At 39.4% G+C, this 17942-nt stretch overlaps 1 protein-coding gene across 1 annotated transcript; it reads left to right on the top strand.

Annotated features, from left to right (window-relative positions):
* Positions 1 to 3464: 3464 nt before the first annotated feature.
* ptbp1a (polypyrimidine tract binding protein 1a) lies at positions 3465 to 17942 on the top strand. Its single transcript, XM_005736587.2, has 16 exons — positions 3465 to 3580; positions 4360 to 4413; positions 4660 to 4690; positions 8056 to 8116; positions 8264 to 8436; positions 8837 to 8983; positions 9247 to 9420; positions 9660 to 9770; positions 9958 to 10138; positions 10257 to 10334; positions 10502 to 10659; positions 12091 to 12124; positions 13199 to 13291; positions 13573 to 13789; positions 14018 to 14095; positions 14380 to 17942. Exons 1-16 carry the CDS (start codon positions 3573 to 3575, stop codon positions 14510 to 14512), a joined length of 1731 nt encoding a protein of 576 aa, XP_005736644.2. The 5' UTR covers positions 3465 to 3572; the 3' UTR covers positions 14513 to 17942.

Below are 17942 nucleotides of genomic sequence, written 5' to 3'. Positions count from 1 at the left end.
ATTGTGCTTGAGTAGATTTACAGAGGAAGAAAAGAGAATGAGGGCATTTGAGTAGATTTTTTGCAAATATTAATTATATCTTTGGACACATTATAAAGACTTCAGCTTTATCCGGGTATCCAAGCATTTAGCTTTCTTCCACTATTACAGATAGTTTAAATTCTTGAAAAAAAGCATCTCAGCCACATTTAATGGTAGACAAAATATGCATGTACATTATAGCAATTCAAAGTAAAAAAATCTGATGTGTTTGGCAGACATATGCAGTTCTGGATGAGCTTGGTCAGTAAACTGTACTGCCAATGCTTCTCCTTCCCCAGGGTCATCCATGTCACTGAATCACCTAAATGTTATCACCATTATTTCCTTACTATACTGTTTCATTGTTATTGTCAAATCATAGCCACACCTTCTATGCTTGGAGACACGCAGTTAACAAAAAAAAAAATCTCTGAAGTTGGTGCTAATCCAAAATCTTCTCTAAAACTCTTCATCCACCAACTATTGTTCAACCTGTCCCATCTGTCTTACTCAAATTGCTGGTAAAGGGATTCTACTGTCGCCTGCTTGATGAATAAGAGTCTTTTTCAACCTTCAGTGCCAGATGCATTCTCTCAAGTCCTGCCTATTTTTAACATCAGAGAAATGATCCCTTCTTACATTCCAGAGGGAAGACAACAGGCATGGATAAGTTATAGTCTATGTATAGTTCAAAAATAATTGTACAACTTTATTTCTTATATTGCCTCTCATCCTTTTTTTCTATGGTCTCTTTGCAAGGCAGTATGTCGTATTTGATGTGTGTATTTTTAAAAAACAAAAAAGATTACTACATCTGTGTATTGTCGGTGCCTTTGTCAGGTTCATTTGACTGGACTTGTCTGTCTGATGCCATTTTCAGACCAGGGTTTTTCTTGCTGTGCTCCTGGTTACGATGACCCACTTGGAAACACTGCCTTCTACTATGAAGTGTCACTAGTATATCGAATACTACACTCGTTCTTTAAGTGATAACTATAAATGAACACGGTTAGGACAATTGATAATATGCAAACTACTGTTAGAGTCTCCAAGAAACTTTGTAACACGTCTTATGAACTTTTTTAAAGTTGATGACATCACTTCAACTGACAGATTTAAAGGTTTTTATTTGTTGTTGGGTTTTTTTGTTTTGGTTTTTTTAATTCCAAAAATGCAAGAAACTCTAATCAAAACCAACCTTGATCCGATGTTTAACATTATCTGGGGATGCAAACTTTATACAGAAGACTAACTGATAGCTTATGTATATACAATACATGCACATGTGTATGTCTGTATGCATCTGTATAGATAGAAATGCATAAAATTGGTGAGCTAAAGCTTTGCTTAATAGTGGGTCTCCGGGGCAGCAGCAGAAAAATCAACCTTGTGTTAAACCAATGCCTGTTCATCTATTCTGTGGTCGTCTAAATGTTTAATCTTGAATAAAACTATTGTTTGTTACAGCAGGTCAAATTGAGTGTGTATGTGGTAACCAAATATAAGCTGAACAATGTGTGATTTTGCCATTTGAAGGAGGCACATATGAGTACAGGACACCCTTCTGAGGAGATAAACCATCTATTTATTATTGGGCTAAGTGGGTAGAAAAATCAAGAAACAAGAAGATGAAATTGAACAATCATTAATGAAAAAAAATATGAAGCAAGAAGAAATAAAGTTAAAGGTGTGATTTAGACAGCTGAAGTCGTCTGAGCATGCGGGATTTTAATTTCTCTGTCTTCTGACGTCATAATTTTGTAGTGTGCACTACACAGAACATGCCACTAGGGAGCATACATCTACTATCTTTTAATTTCGTCATTTTACACTGTTGTAATAAATTCTGTTAAGTGTGTGTGTGTGTGTGTGTGTGTGTGTGTGTGTGTGTGTGTGTGTGTGTGTGTGTGTGTGTGTGTGTGTGTGTGTGTGTGAGGGAGAGAGGGAAAGAGAAAGAGGGTTAATTAGGGACTCTAGGAAGAGTTGGATGCATTTTAATGGCACTCATAAGTAGAGGGTTAAGTATGCATTATTCAGCATAACTATAATTGTCCTGCTTTATCCTGCATGCATATATTACAATGTTTATATCAGATAAATTGAAATCTAAAAATGCTCTTGAGGTTGTTAGAAGTGTATTCCCTTTGATGAAACAAATTTTACTATCGTGTTGTTTTGAGGTTATACTGCTGACAGAAGCATAAACAAAAAAAATGTCCCTGAATGAACCAGAAGGATATAGCAAGTCATGGAAAATAAAATCAAATGGTAAAAGAGAGTTCTAACGCAATTATCTATTGAAGTATGGAGCAAATACATCTTGCAAATCAACACTAAAGACAAAGCAAAATCTAATTGCTGCCATGCTATCAGTCACCAGTAATTACCTTTCTTCTGTGTTGGGTAAATGGATGCTTCAGCTATCCTATTACGAGCCTCGCATTAGGAAAGGTATACGAACATAATAAAACAACATAGCTCCCTTTTTATTGTAAAGCCATCCCTACTTATCCCACTGATGAACGTGAAATTAAAACGCAAACCTCAATGCAGCAGCAATGTTTTAAACCATCAAGAAACAAATCAAAGCACATACTACATCACCAACTGTGACAATTTGCTATATTGTATGAATTAAATAAAGTAGAGCTAATTCTGTTTACTTATACACTTATTAGGTACTTTAAACTTTGTGTGTGTGTGTGTGGGGGGGGGGGTACTTATTAGAGTACCTATATAGCTGAGAGATTTCACCTTTTTGCTTTTACTTTTACACATTATATATTGACAATATATCTATACTTAACTGTTACTGTTTTCCTTCAAAGTGGGCTCAATATTGACTCAGAAATGTAGTCTCTTTGCTTTTGCTGCTGTCCTCTCTGCTCTTTTATGGATGCTAATAATTAAACAATTATTTCTTCTTAGGCGTGCAAGTAATTAACTGTAATTTGGCATCTGAATCGAAATATTTACTACTATTTTTCTGCTTTTCTGTAGAACAGTACATTTGAAAATGATTGGTAAAAAAATATCAATATATTTTAGCAGTGAAAAAGCTTGCATACTGGTGGACTGACTATTACAGAAACATGAAAATGATATTGGCAATTGACAGTACGATTAATTTAGGACACCATAAACCTTACACGTGTTAACCTAATAAAGTTGTTAACAGTGTGTTAACAGCCGTGTGTGTATGATTGTTAGGGTATACTATTAAACACTTTTTGATGAAATTGTGTATGAGTAGATTTTTACAACTAAAACACTTTTTTAGGCTGTATTTTTAGCTGGGTGCAGCCAAAACAAACTCCTAACTCCTAAAAGAGTCACTGATACGATGCACTGGAAATTTGCCGCGGCCCTGGTTTTTTCACAAAATGAAAGCCTTCTTGTCCAATCGCAGCTCAGGTCACCGCCCGTTTTCAGCTCTTGGAAGTTCCTGGACTAATCAGCGCTCGCCTCCGTGTGTTCAGCCATTTTGTAAGAAAACCAAGCAAGTCTGCCGCCCTACCTTCGCTTCAGACCTGCAGTTTTTTTCTTGTGCAATGGACGGGTAAGTGAAAAGAGCCACACTTAACACTTATATTTATAAGACAAACCGATCGCGGAGTAACTTCTTATCTTATTTCGGTTGCTTATGGACATATTGTGATGTTTGAAGTACCTTCACCGTACCGTCGAAATAGAAAAGTTAACTTCAAACAGTTTTTTTTTCATCAAAACATGCAACAGTTAGCAGGAGCGTAAGCTAGCTAGCAGCTGCTAGTCGTCGCTAGCGTTGGCTAACAGTCAATACTAATGTGAATGTTTTAATGCACTTATTTTATTTATTTAATTATCGTAAACGTTAGTAACTCTAAGCAAGAGCAACTTAATTTGAGTTGTGATAGGAACATTTGCCTTTATTTAAGGAAGACAATGATAGCCTCTTGTTTGCTACGACGGACATTAGTTTTTGGCTAACGGTACCTTTGTAACTTGGTTTCACGGGAACTCGAGCGCTAGCTAAAGCAACGTGTCTCATTTCCGCGTTCATTTGTTCGCGGAGCGCCAGGGCCATGTTGAAGATGTCTGGCCTTAACATTTGATTGAATCGGGGACTTCTAAACCGAGTTATCTAATCGCAGTAGGATACATGATAGCGTATTGTTTAGTTCGAACGTGTCCTTCTCTTCTGATCGTCTGATGTCGTAAGTTTGAAGGACTTCGAAAGTAGCTCATAGACAGCTTCGCATTCGCCCCCGGCGTCTAGTTGTAATTATAGGTGTTTTTCTTTTTCATTTTTTTTTAACTCACACAAGTTTACTTGCATCTCTTTTTAAACCGTTATAGCCGCCTAGACGCTGACTTGTACCCTCTGGGATCCGGCTACGTCCCTGAAATTGAGTAAGTAAATTTTTGTATAGTTTTGTCTTTGTGTACGACTCATTTGGGTTCCTGTTGCTCTTTATGGCTTTAAATAAGGAAGTCGTTTTCCTTTTGGGCTAACAGTGTTGTAGGACTGTGTGTGTATGTGTGGGGTTTTTTTTGTTTTTTTTTTCGATGCAGTTGAATGTTATAACAATGACTTAAGGATAGTTTGTGGATGGTTTTCCTTATTTTCTTACTGAGAACTTTCTTTCTGTTTTGCAGCAGTGTCCATGACATATCAGCTGGCACAAAGGTAGGCAGTTTTGAGTCATCTTCCTCGTGGTTGCTTATTTCCTTTTTTATTTTACAGTATTGCACTCCTTTACTACAGCATAAGTAATGACTCCCACTTGCTGAAATTGGTATGTAGTGTTTTTAAGTCCAAATATGGTCTTGTAACATATATAGTTGTGACTTTTGGTGTGTGTGTGTGTGTGTGTGTGTGTGTGAGTGAGTGAGTGAGAGAGAGAGAGAAAAATGTGTAATATTGTACAAAGGTGTGTTTTTCAGAATACAGTGACAATTTCAAAGAACTGAGCCAGCTCTGGTGGCACGTAGTGTATCACTTTGCAAGCCTCCTCCATAATACAGAATACCTTTCCAAAGCTTTTTCTCATGTGTAATGAAGTTGCAGGAGAAGACTGACTTGCTTTTTAAACATTCATGAAATAGAGCTGAATGGTCAGCACAGAGGTTACAGCAAGACGGTGGAAGCGGATTATTCAATAATTATGTTAGCATAGATTCTCAGAGGTGGGGCTTTCATGTTTTCCTGTTCTGTCTCCGTTTGCCTGTGTGGCTGTTGAAATGAAACTTCCTGTTGTTTATTTGTGTGTTCCTTAATAGTCTGTTGGTCTTATTGGAATGTGGGAAAGCTGAATTCTGCCCTGACTCTTGTTGTTGCTCAGTTGTGTTTCAATTACAGGGCTATGTAACCATCATTGCTCTAACAAAACCACAAAGTCTTATCTAATGTTAAATCCTTAGCAAGAATTGGACTTGTAAATTAGTCACTGAGCTGTTGTATTCTTGTGAAACTGAATGTTTGTGCATGCAGACTTGACAGGAAGAAACCACACCGTTTCTTCAGCATGCTGCTGGTTGTTAAAATTCCTGTTTTTGCTGTAATCCTTGGTAACATTGCCTGGAGCAGCTCAGTGTAGGTGGACTAATTGAGCTCAACCTAGATCTGTAGCCATCCTCCCGGCCAAAGGTCTTTACAGTGTTTGAACAAGCACTCTTATACACACCCCCAATACATGGGACACACCCCACCCCCTCTATTCATTTCAGTAATGCCTGTTTCTTTTCATCATGTGCACTAATACACGATTTAATGATTGCTGCTTAATAGTGAGGGTTTAACTCCAGATGAGATTGTTTCTTCTTTTTAACTACTTCTGTTTTTGGATTTAAAGTGCTGTGGTAATGATGACACTGAGTTATGGAGCCCTGCCTTGCTGGAATCTGTAATTATTCCGTCTGGGCAGAGTGTCTGGCATTCCGCGGTCACATTCCAATCTCCCCCCTCCAGCCCCCTGGCGAGGCACAGCTCCCTGCCCCCTCCAAGTGTGAAGGCTGATCACAGTGAACAAACATGCCTATACCTGTGCTTCTCTCCTTTGTACTTTTCCTGAGAGAATACACCAGCCAACCCCCTATAACCCTAAATAAGGTTGTTTGCAAAAGGCAGGGCACATACAAATAAATCACCTCAGGTTTAGTTTCCTTACAAGATGAAAATGGGGTTTGTTTGTGTTTTCTTTTTTCTTTCCCTTCCCTATGTGCTGCAGTAGAGTTGGAGAGTATGTGTCCCTTTCCCTCTTTTGCTGATGCAATGCAAACCAGGTTTAACTTGGTGAATGGGACAGAGAAATTGCTTCTGCTACATGTTAACTTTTAAAAATAGAGTTAAAGTATTGCCGTTGTCAGTGAAAGGAAGCTGAAGTTTTGGTGTGTTTGCCAGCAGTGTGTCATCACTCTGAAGATTATTGTTATCCTGTCCACATCCTAAGCAAACAAAGGAAGTGAACACATTGATACATTTATTTGGGCTGTGTTGGACTTCAAGCAAATGCGTGGTCAGGTCTGTTTTTCTTCTATAGGCTTAGCAAGCACTCTGACACATCCTGTTTAAATGCTCAATTGTAACACAAGTCTCCATTTTGTGAGTGACTTGATGCTCCTGCTCTGCACCGTGGACTGTCTTAGCTCTGCAGTTGTTATTATTAGAATGAGGAAGAAGGAGGAGGGAGTCGACATTTAACAGTAACCTACAGTCTCCCCAGAGGAAGTTTAGCAAAACTCTGGAAGCAGACCTCATCTTGCTGCTCTTCCTGTTTGGAACCAGTCTGCTGAGTGATAAGTGTGCCGCTGCCCGCCCACAACCAGCGAGTCAGGCTGGAGCCACTTCCTTCATTTCTCATGGTTTGCATCTGCTATTGGCTGAATTATCGGGACCAATTTCTTCCCACAAATTGGAACACACCATTCTCATCTGTTCATTGTAATCAGTGTTGTCTTGTTTATTTTATTTTTTTATTTGTTGTTCTTGTTGTTCTTGTTGTTGTTGTTGTTATTATTATTAATATTATTAATATTTTTAACTTTTGGATCATAAGTCTAAACAGTACCCATTACTCATTTATATTTTAGACTGATTAGTTCTGTCAGGCTGTGTAGAAGCCAGAGTATTTATACCACTGCTTGTAGTACTGTCTTACTGCAGTGTTCTACTGTTTGGAGGCATGACCAAATGTTATCTCTCATAAGTTTTTGTATGCAGGCTTACCTGACCCCACCCTCTATTTAGATTCACAAGGTGAAGAATGCTAGCAAACCTGCATGACTGGTTGTTGTTAAAGTGCTTCGGGCTCTTCAACTCCCAGAGAGTCCCCCGGGCTACATATGTGTGTGCTGCTGCGTAACAATGTCCCTAGTCTCAGCCTGAACAGGACCTTCATTGTAGAGTGTTGTAGAGCTTATGCTGCTGAGCCACTTCTTGTGACTGCAATACTTCATCTCACTCAGCCACAAACACACAACCATGTGAACAGCCCTGAAACAGCACTTTTTATGTACTAGAGAGGGAGTCTGTAAAAGGCAGACAGTAGTCTAGTGTGGAGTGGAAGTGTCCCCATCTTGTCTTGCGATCCAAAGGGCTTCAGTGTGTTATCCCTGCTCCTGATGGATTATGAGAAGATGGGATGTACTCACCGACAGCTATTTGGCCAAAACCTGACTGAATATTGTCCTTCAAGCTGAAAACTACCTGTTCCAACTTAAACGTGCTATGCATAATTGTGTTTTATTGCACATTGTCTCAAAAATATGGCCTATTGTTACAGTAGCTTGAGGTTTGACAATACTGTAAAAGGCGTTTAATGGAATGGGAAGTCAGATATTCCTGCTGACATGATAGTTCACTGGATTCCTCCTAGTGAGGAAGGTGGAGTTCTTCTCAAGTGTGTTTGCTCAGTTCTCTTTTGGTTATCAGATTACTTCCTGCTTTATCACACAATAGCTTAGTAATGTGAGAACCGTGCTCTCCACCTGCCAAGCTGTGCCTTCATTGGGTGAACGCACTGAAGTGAACCATTGTTTCCTTTCCTTCTGCAGAGGGGATCCGACGAACTCTTTTCTTCCTGCATATCCAACGGACCCTATATCATGAACTCAGGTAGGGGGTTGCCATGGAGGGGTGAATCCCCTTTTTATTGAAGTGCTTGACGTGTTTGTGTTACCATGGTTATCAATCCATTATTCAGGAAGAACCGGAGCCTCCTGTTCCCTCCCTGATTGTATCTGCTTCTGTTTTCTCTTGCAGCCAATGGCAACGACAGCAAAAAATTCAAAGGTGACGTCCGCAGTCCTGGTGTTCCATCACGTGTGGTCCATGTACGCAAGCTGCCCAACGACATAAATGAGGCTGAAGTTATTGGCCTGGGGCTGCCCTTTGGGAAGGTCACTAATCTGCTGATGCTGAAAGGGAAAAACCAGGTAGGAAAGATGGTTGCCTGTCTGCTTACCAAACTGTATGACTTGCAGTTTTGGTTGAATTATTTTTTTCCCAGGCCTGAGCCGAGGGATCAGCTTTCTATCCTTCTGTCCTGACCTAAAATTATAACAATGACCCTTTTGTTACATCCTTGTGACTTTGTTGGTAGATAGACACTGCTTGATGTTAAGATTTCCTGGAGGAATACAGCAGATCACGAAACACCTGTTTTCTGTTTGAAGTAGTTCTATAACCAGTAATACTGTAACCATGTTAATTGTGTTATTTATAATGGTTAATAACAGATAAAAAGAATCGATAAGAATGTTAAATTTGTTGCATTAGGGTGTCACCTTTGTTGTATGTGATGGGATAAACAAAATAAGTATGTTTATGTCCCAGGCATTCTTGGAACTGAACAGCGAGGAGTGTGCACAGACGATGGTGAGCTACTACTCCTCTGTTACCCCTGTCATCAGAAACCACCCCATTTACATGCAGTACTCGACCCACAAAGAGCTCAAGACGGACAACTCCCCAAACCAAGTGGTAAGGGTTTTATAGCAGCGGCACAGATCTGTGCACTTTATATTTATTTTAATGGTTTGCATTTGAGGCTTCATCAGCTGTTTAATTTATTGCTTGATGCTGGGATTCAAGTTTTGGCTCCATACTGAAAAAATGCATATTGAATAACTTATTTACATTTGTTAAAAATATTGTTTTGTTTTACAACATTATGCTGCACACATTCACTCGGTGGTACTATCCTTTCACCACTGATGCTGAGAAGTATTTCTGTTTCTCCTTAGCGTGCCCAGGCAGCTCTGCAGGCAGTTAATGCCCTTCATGGAGGAGGAATGGGAAGTGTGGCCATTTCTGCTGATGCTGGTAGCATGGCTGGAGCAGTGTCAGCCCAAAGCCCTGTGCTCAGGGTCATAGTGGAAAACCTCTTCTATCCTGTTACCCTGGATGTACTCCACCAGGTAAAGGCAGCTACTACAGTTTTTTTTTTGTTTTTTTTTTGACTGGTCAGAGATGTTTTAAGTAACTAGTCTGGGCATGCCCCACCTTAAAAAAACAAAAAACATCCCTCAAATCTTAGCTGTATAGCTACTGATTTGACCACTCATTGTCTAGCACTAAAGTCTAAAGCTGTTTTGCAGTTCTTATTTATTTTAGGTGTGTTAAAATTATGACCTTTATAATCGTGTCTCTCCTGCAGATTTTCTCTAAATTTGGTACAGTGCTGAAGATCATCACTTTTACCAAGAACAACCAGTTCCAGGCTCTCATCCAGTATGCTGATGCCATGACAGCGCAGCATTCCAAGATGGTACGATTGGTTCACTTTTTTTGTCAGCATGGGACTAAGATTAGGACATTTTGAAACAAAGCAATATCATTATAGGGCAGTTAGTACACTTTGGGAACAGTCGCTCAGACGTCACTAGTTAAACTCGCCACTGTAAAAACACACCAGATATGTTATCTCAAGTTTAACAGAACGCTGTTTTCTTTAGTCTCTGGATGGACAAAACATCTACAATGCTTGCTGTACTCTGAGAATCAGCTTCTCCAAGCTTACCAGCCTCAACGTCAAGTACAACAACGACAAGAGCAGGGACTACACCCGACCAGACCTTCCAAATGCAGATTCACAGCCCTCCATTGACCACCAGGCCATGGCAGCAGCTGCGTTTGGTAAGAATGTAGTCCATTCTTTTTTTGAATTAGAATTCGCAGGATTTACTTCACTGTCATTCTTTTAATTTATATTAATAAAAAAAAAAAATCTTACTTCTATATCTTGTTGTTATAGCTGCACCAGGTATAATCTCAGCCTCTCCCTATGGTGGCGCTCATGCCTTCCCCCCAACCTTTGCTATTCAGCAGGCAGGTCAGTACAAAAAAATATATTTCCTGCTATTCTGATTCGAATGTCTGTATTTCAGTAGTTTATTCAGATGTACATATAGCAGATAATCTTCATGATTAAATTATTTCTCAGGTTTTTATCTACGGATTGCATTGAGTTGAGAGTAATTTGTGGTTTACTGCTCTTAGGTCTCTCAGTACCCGGTATTCCTAGTGCCTTGGCGTCCCTCGGTGTGGGCCACACTGGCATGGCGGCGGCAGCAGCGGCCGCTAGCCGGCTCGGCCTGTCAGGGCTTGCTGCCGCTGGGGGCCACAATGTCTTGTTGGTCAGCAATCTGAACCCTGAGGTCAGTACACATGCTATTAAACAGCTCTACTACCTTTGCTTTTGTTTTAGTTCAGTGCTGAGCTTCATTCAACAGTTACATTGCCTTTTGTTTACACTTTGGCTTGTGGATCCACTTGATCAAATGAAACGAATGTTTTTACGCCTCATGTCTTACCACTTCACGTGATTGCACGAGGAACTACCCTTACCACTATTTTTAATTGCAAGGGGGTCATTAAGTCAAAACCTCTTCCCTTTCAGGACCTCTCTGTGTTTGACCAAACCTGCTGCGTTTCTGCCCTGCCACTTTGCTCACTGTGAATTTTAAGTTTATTCAAAAAACTAACTTCTTTTTTTTGTGTTTTCTTTAAAGAAAACTTACCATTTCATATCTTCATTTTTGTCCATTAGTTAAAATCATTCTTGAGTTGTTGGGGAGACAATATTACTTTTTTGGTCTTGTTTTAAAGCAACACATCATGTACATTATTCTCGTTAATAGTGTATAAATATACAAGTAGTCTTTAAGCTCATTACATTTACTGTAGTTAATGTAGTCAATACACTTAGTTTGGTTATTTAAGGATTCTGTTTAAGTTCTTCGAGAATTATTAAAATTGATGCTCAGAATTTTGTTTTATATCATTCTCTACGTAATCTAAACAAACATGACATTTAATTTAAAAGTACATATTGTCTCTGCCTTTTTTCCTGTATTTCATTGTTAATCTTTTTTTCTCTTCTCTTTCTCCTAGTGTTCCCATAGTGACAGTGCATTTTAATTTAGCCAGTTCTACTGTCTGAAGCACTACATTTCTTTGTGTATACTGACCTTGTTTTGTTTTTTTACTTCCTTTTCTCTCTCTCCTTTCTGTCCCCCTAATCCCTTATTTTTTTTTTTTGTTTTTTTTTTTTAACCCCTCACTTTAAATCTTGCCAACTGACTGCACGCCCCATGACCAATTGTTCCCTCTCTCCTCCTGTCACTCCTCTGTTATTACTACTGTAACCACCTCCTTCCATCCACCCAACCCTTTTTCCTTCCCCTTACCATTATCCCTAATTTGGAAATCCCCCACCACCACCACAAATTGAAAACGCATACACTACATTGGCACCTCTTTGACACCCTGATTTTCATTTTATTTTATTTTATTTTTTTGCCATGATCTACCTCTCCATCATCTTTCTTCCCCCCCATCCTCACATTTCTCTTCATCCTCTTATGCTATTCAAATCCTTCTCCTCTCTTCATTCTCTTCGTCCCTCATGCCTCTCCTTCCTCCATGGTACTGTGGCCTTCCTGTGGACCTCGCTGCCTGTGGCCTGCGGACATGTCCCGACTCCACTCCACTGTCCTCCACTCCGCTCCGTCTCTTTTCCCCTGTCCCCTGTTCCCTCTCCCCTTTTTGGCCCCCTGCCCCGCTGCTCCCTCCTGCTGTCTCTAAAGAGCGTTACGCCACACTGCCTCTTTATTCTTTTCGGTACGTTATCATCCTTTCATCTCCTTTTTTTATTACTACTGTTACCTGGCAAGGTGGGCATGTCTTGTCTCATGTTGTTGGCTTTTATTTATTTTTAACCACTGATGGCTCATCATCAGAGTACAGGGCTATGGCGGGTGGGGGTGTCTGTTTGAGGGTTTGTATGACCTGTTTTGGTTGTTGTGGGTTTGTGTGAGAAAAGTATGGTGAGAATGCCACAAAGCTGCAGCATTTCATTTAATTTTTAAAAGCTATGATACTTGTCCATGGGCAAAAAACATTTGCACTTTTCCCATCTTCAAAGAGCAAAGCCCTTCAATGTAAATATTGCCCCGCTAAATAGAAATGTGGGAATGATTTTGTTTGGCAACGAGGCAGGAGGCCGATCTAAATTTTAAAGCATCACCATAAAGAAGAGGATAAAAGTCAAACCTTTACTGGTTCTGCACCAGCCAAATTTAGCCATAAAAAGTGGTCAAATTTCATTTTTACATGCTGATTGTTTTTCAGTGATTCTCTCTCTCTGCTGCACTAGAATGATGAAATGCTGCAGCTTTTTTTGTGATTATGGGTTGACATAATCTCAGGATTATGTCACAGTTTTATTCTCTTGCAGTTTTTCTCAGTTATTCAAATGTAGGTATGTGCATGTTTAGATTATTTCTGCATGTCTCTGTTTAGACCCTCAAGTTTGGGAAGTAATCAACTCTATCTTCACAGTAGAGCAATCAAATTGATCACTACTACTCATTTTACTAATCTTTGATTTTTGTCTTCAAATCACGATTTCTCCCCTCTTAAGGCATTTTAGCATCCATGTGTAGTTAGTTTTAAGAGGGCTTATGTAGGAATGGTTACAGGACACCCATGCAGAATTGAACGTAAAGATTCTAGAATAGCCTAACGGTAACTTCAATCACACTGTTTCCTTAGGCTTAGTGTGACTATTTATATCTGATTTGATGGTTTAAATTGTTGTTGTTGCTGTGATTGACTGTGTGGCTCCTGGTTTAGGCATGATGCGTGTAGCATTTGCTGGACTTGCATTGTGATGCTTTTCCCCTTCCTCCTTAGGTGTGTATGGCGATGTGATGAGAGTGAAGATCCTGTTCAATAAAAAGGAGAATGCTCTAATCCAGATGTCTGATGGCACACAGGCTCAACTAGGTAGCGACGCTGCAGCCCTACAAAACACAATTTTCTGTCTTTGATCTACCACTTTCATCTTTTTTTTTCTTTTTTTCCTCCTCACATTATTATACTGTGCATTGTTTGGAGCCTTTGCTTAGAAGGGTAATTTAGCTCCTCCTGTGATAGATGGCTGATTATCTGCTTATTGTTGTGGCTGTTTAGAGTTAAATTAAGTGATGGAGAATGTGCTAACAAATTTGATAGACAACTTGAAAATAGTGTGTTGAAACCATGTTTATGTGACTTGTGTTTTTCAGCTATGAGCCACCTGAATGGCCAGCGTCTTCATGGCAGGGCCATGCGTGTGACGTTGTCAAAACACACAACAGTGCAGCTTCCCAGAGAAGGCCACGAGGACCAGGGCCTCACAAAGGATTTCAGCAACTCTCCACTGCACCGTTTTAAGAAGCCTGGCTCCAAAAACTACTCCAACATTTTTCCACCCTCTGCAACACTCCACCTCTCCAACATACCGTGAGTGTTAACCTTGGCGTCATTTCTGCTCTAACCCAGCAACCTTTTGCACAGTAAGCTTTTTCCTTCAGGTGTTCGTGACATTATTTCTCAGTATGTGGAGGAGGGGGTGGTTTTTATATTTAATCATGCCTTGTTGTTTTACAACTTCAGACACAGAAACCTGCAGCTTAGTAAACAAACATAAACCTACAAAGCTTTTTAACTTCTCTGCTGTTTTGCTTTCAGGCCTTCTGTGGTGGAGGATGATCTCAGGAGGCTATTTGCCAGCTCAGGAGCAACAGTCAAGGCCTTCAAGTTCTTTCAGTAAGTTTTAGTCCATTTAAACCCAATTTTCTCAAATTGTTTGTTTTTTGCGGCTGAGTTCTTCTTTCTTCAGAACACTCTACAGCAGCTCTTGGTTAAATTGCCTGCTTTAAATTAAGGTTGTAAAGTGTTGGCCTTTTTAGTCTGATAGACACATGAACTAAACCTAGTTTTGAGAGTACAACAAAGCAAATGGTGAAAAACCCACACACAAGTGCGCTGGATCTTACACTTTGAGAACAAATTGTTCAAATTTTTTTTATTTTTTTATTTTACTTTAACAGAAAAGATCGCAAGATGGCTCTGATTCAGATGGGCTCAGTCGAGGAGGCAATAGAGTCCCTCATCGAGTTCCACAACCATGATCTGGGGGAAAACCACCATCTTCGAGTGTCCTTCTCCAAGTCCACCATCTGAGTGCCTTTCCTTTCATCCTCCAAGTCTGTTGCCATCTGAATGATACCACTCTTGAGGTTGCATTCAGTGGAAATGGCCACCATTACCTATTTATAGCTGTTTCTTTGATGAATGTTGCCCCTTTCACAACAAATCATTCACCGTCATTAATAGGTTCAACATTGTTTATTCATTGTGATTCTCTTCTAAGCTTAAGAAAATGGGGGGGGACAACTTAATTTTTTGTTGGTTGAGGTTGTAAAGTCTTAGGTTGATGTTGTAAAGTCTTAAGTTGATGTCAAAGCTTTTTAAATTAAAGTGTAGAAAAATGACTGACATAAACTGGTAGATGACTTCCGTAGAGCTATTGACTTTTCATCCTTTGCATCCTTTCATGAGTTACTAAACATTGCCCGTTTAATTTATCTGTTTATCTGACAGCATTCTGTCATTTAGAGACTCCTTGCTTAAACTGTAGCGTTCGTTCTCACAAATCCACAACAATGACGGAGAGAGCCACAATACCTGCAAAAGACTTGTGTGAACAAGTACTGTCAGTAGCAATGCCAGTGAGGTGTAACCGCACTTTGGAATATTCTTTCTGCCATTGTCACTAAGAGCAGGGTGTGTTTGTTGCACAATGCTGATCATAGGACTGCACACCGCTCCTCCCACAGACACTCAGAGATCTCTCATAGATGTTTCAAATATGCAAAATGTTACTATCTACATTATTGCTGTTTAAGGCATTCTCTAGTGAGCTGTGCATCTAACAGATGTACTAGAGACATGCACAGTGATAATGCTGTGACTGCACGCGCTCGTGTGCTGAAAGTCTTACATAAGGTCCAACCTAGTAAGAGTGCTGTCACAGCTTTTGTAGGTTAAGTGGCTAGGGTGTTCATTTAGCACAAACCCGACACCTTTGGATGCTGTCAGATTATTGGAAGGGATTGCATGTCTGAAAGGGGCTTATCGCGTTGTCCTTTAAGCTTTGTTACACTTGCTAACTTTTGTAACAATGGAAACTCATGCATTCTTGCAAATGAAACAATTCATCTAAAACTTGATAAAAGCTTTATTAGGAGGTCGGGATCAAATCCAGTCTAACATTTAATAATTTTTCCCCCCACCATAAGTTTGCATATGGGGTCCTGGGAAAGAGGCAACATTCTACAATGAAACATGTTTGTATTTTCTTTTTCTTTTTAAATTGGAGGTAAAGTAGAGGCAGCTGTTGAACTGTCCTTTTAAGACCAAATCACTTAAACACCCTCCGCCACAGATGTATGCTTATGTGGATGAATTGTATCCGCACCAGACACACTTCAGCATTCCTTTTTATTACAGTAGTTGTGTTGAGATACGTGTGTGTGTTTGCCTTTTTGAAATGCCACTTAGAACCTGTTTGGCCAGTGAGAAACGGTTTGAGACAAAGGATTAAGTTTTGACTCGGAGACCATAAAACTTATTTCCCAGCATCCATTTTTATTTTACTGTGTGACTTTCCACCTATTTACTTCTGGGGATCCATACCACTATCAAAGGTTATTCAATAGTCCTGTTTCACAGCAGCTGTTTTATGTGAAATGGAAGTAAACACAAGTGTTACTAATGATATTAATGAAGGTTTAAGTGCAGAGCCACAGTTAATGTGATTAACAACACCCTCCTATTTCATAACAACATCACTGCTATGAAAGAGGTCTGGTTGAATGCATTCTTTCGCTGTCTTTCTCTCTACAGTCTTGTGCCTTACTTTGAATTTGTTCCAGATAGATTTGCTCTGGCTTAATTTGGTAATATATGGCTCTCAATTTTTATTTTATTTTTTTGTCCTTTGGTTTGTACCAGCATTGTTAAAATGGGGAAAAGTGGCTCATTTAATCTTCTGTTTCTTGTTTAAAAAAAACAAATGTTTATCTCTGTATGCATATAGCCCCATTATATGTATCTAGAAACTATGAATGTAAGTCAGTTAGATGCTTAATATCCTTGCTAGGTGATGTAGCTCTGTTAGGTGTATTGTTGCAGGTGTAGAGCTGTATTCAGCCTTTTTGTCTTACAGTCTCCTATCACTTAGTCCTCAGGACAGTTGTTTGGAGCCTCATTTAACCACATTACGTTCATATATATATATATAAATATATGTGGACACATATATTCATTTATCTCTTTTAAATGTTAAAATTTACTTGTATCACTTCTAAGCTTAACTGATAGCTATTTGTAGTAGCTGGGTTTGATTGCTATCTCAGTGCCTTGACTCCTTAAGTTTTTAATTTAAGGCTGAAACGGGCACGATTAGTTGATTTTGTTTACCTCTCATTCAGGTGTTTGTATCTTAGCCTGTCTACAAAGATGCCTTTATCCCATTATATTCAGGTAATCGTACCTGTGAGAGGGCAGCTCTGACTCACTTGTCAATTGATGGTAATAACAGTCTTGAATGGTGTTTGAAATCCCAGTATATCTTTTTTTTTTTTTTTCCCCTTAAATTTATGATACCAGAATTGCAGGGTGAGAGAGTCCTCACCCAGTACCCTGTCGGTGTACACTTATGCCACAGTCAGGTGCGTTTAGTGCACTTTTTTCTCAACAATAGATCCACCACGCTGAAGTCTTACACGTTGTCACATTCCTGTGTGCCTCAAGCACCAGTTTCCACAGCCTTGACCACTGTTGTCTTGGACCAGATACAGATGTGCTCTCTCTATTTTTGTAAGATTCTTATGCATGATTTAACAAAGCTTCATGTAGCTGCAGACGGTTATTGCTGTTAAGGACCAAAGTATGTTCTACCCCTGCTGTTTTGTAGCGTTCTGATTTCTTAGGAGTATTTTTTATTTTTTTTGTCTCGTCTTTCACCCCCACGTTACAACAAATACGAGGCAGTTCCAAGTTCTATTCCTCAGATGCTTTGGAAAAAGTCACATTAATTTAAATTGTCTTTTGATTAACAACATATACTGTATATTGTACCCCTTTTGTTTGATTGACTTTACAAAGAGCCTACTTTGGTAGAGATTGCTTAGAATGAATACTTAATTGAACCGCAGTCCTAGCTGTGATGTTGTGTAGAAAAATTGTATGCCTTTCAATTTTGTTAAAAGCTTTTACTTTTCTCTTTTCTTTTTTTATATGGGGCCTGGGGGTGGGGGTATTGTATGAAGGGGGTTGATGGTTGTATATATTCATGTTTTTGTACCACAAAATCATTTGGAGTATATCCACATACGTTCAAAACATGTATATTTTGATAAAACAGCACAGACCTATTAAGCTCTCCTGAGCTGTAAAACAGAAAAAAAAAAACTTTTGTAACACAAAGACATTAAACCTATATGAACACAGAAGTGTCTCTGTATGTGCCCCACTCCCCCTTGCCATTCTGATCTTGTCTCTTGCATCTTCTGCTGCCTTCAATAAATCTTTAGTTTGTTCTTTCTTT

The sequence above is a fragment of the Pundamilia nyererei genome, unplaced genomic scaffold (genome assembly GCF_000239375.1).
Source record: "Pundamilia nyererei isolate P.nyererei 1_Seehausen unplaced genomic scaffold, PunNye1.0 scaffold00070, whole genome shotgun sequence".
NCBI classification, from domain to species: domain Eukaryota; kingdom Metazoa; phylum Chordata; class Actinopteri; order Cichliformes; family Cichlidae; genus Pundamilia; species Pundamilia nyererei.
Note: the sequence above shows the minus strand (reverse complement) of the source record. Positions and strands in the feature narration are given on the sequence as shown.

Excerpts from the sequence above, each read along its gene's own strand:
- ptbp1a (XM_005736587.2), top strand. Across the intron at positions 8,437-8,836 it reads TGCTGAAAGGGAAAAACCAG|GCATTCTTGGAACTGAACAG; the intron begins GTAGGAAAGATG and ends TTTATGTCCCAG. Across the intron at positions 13,292-13,572 it reads TGGCACACAGGCTCAACTAG|CTATGAGCCACCTGAATGGC; the intron begins GTAGCGACGCTG and ends TGTGTTTTTCAG.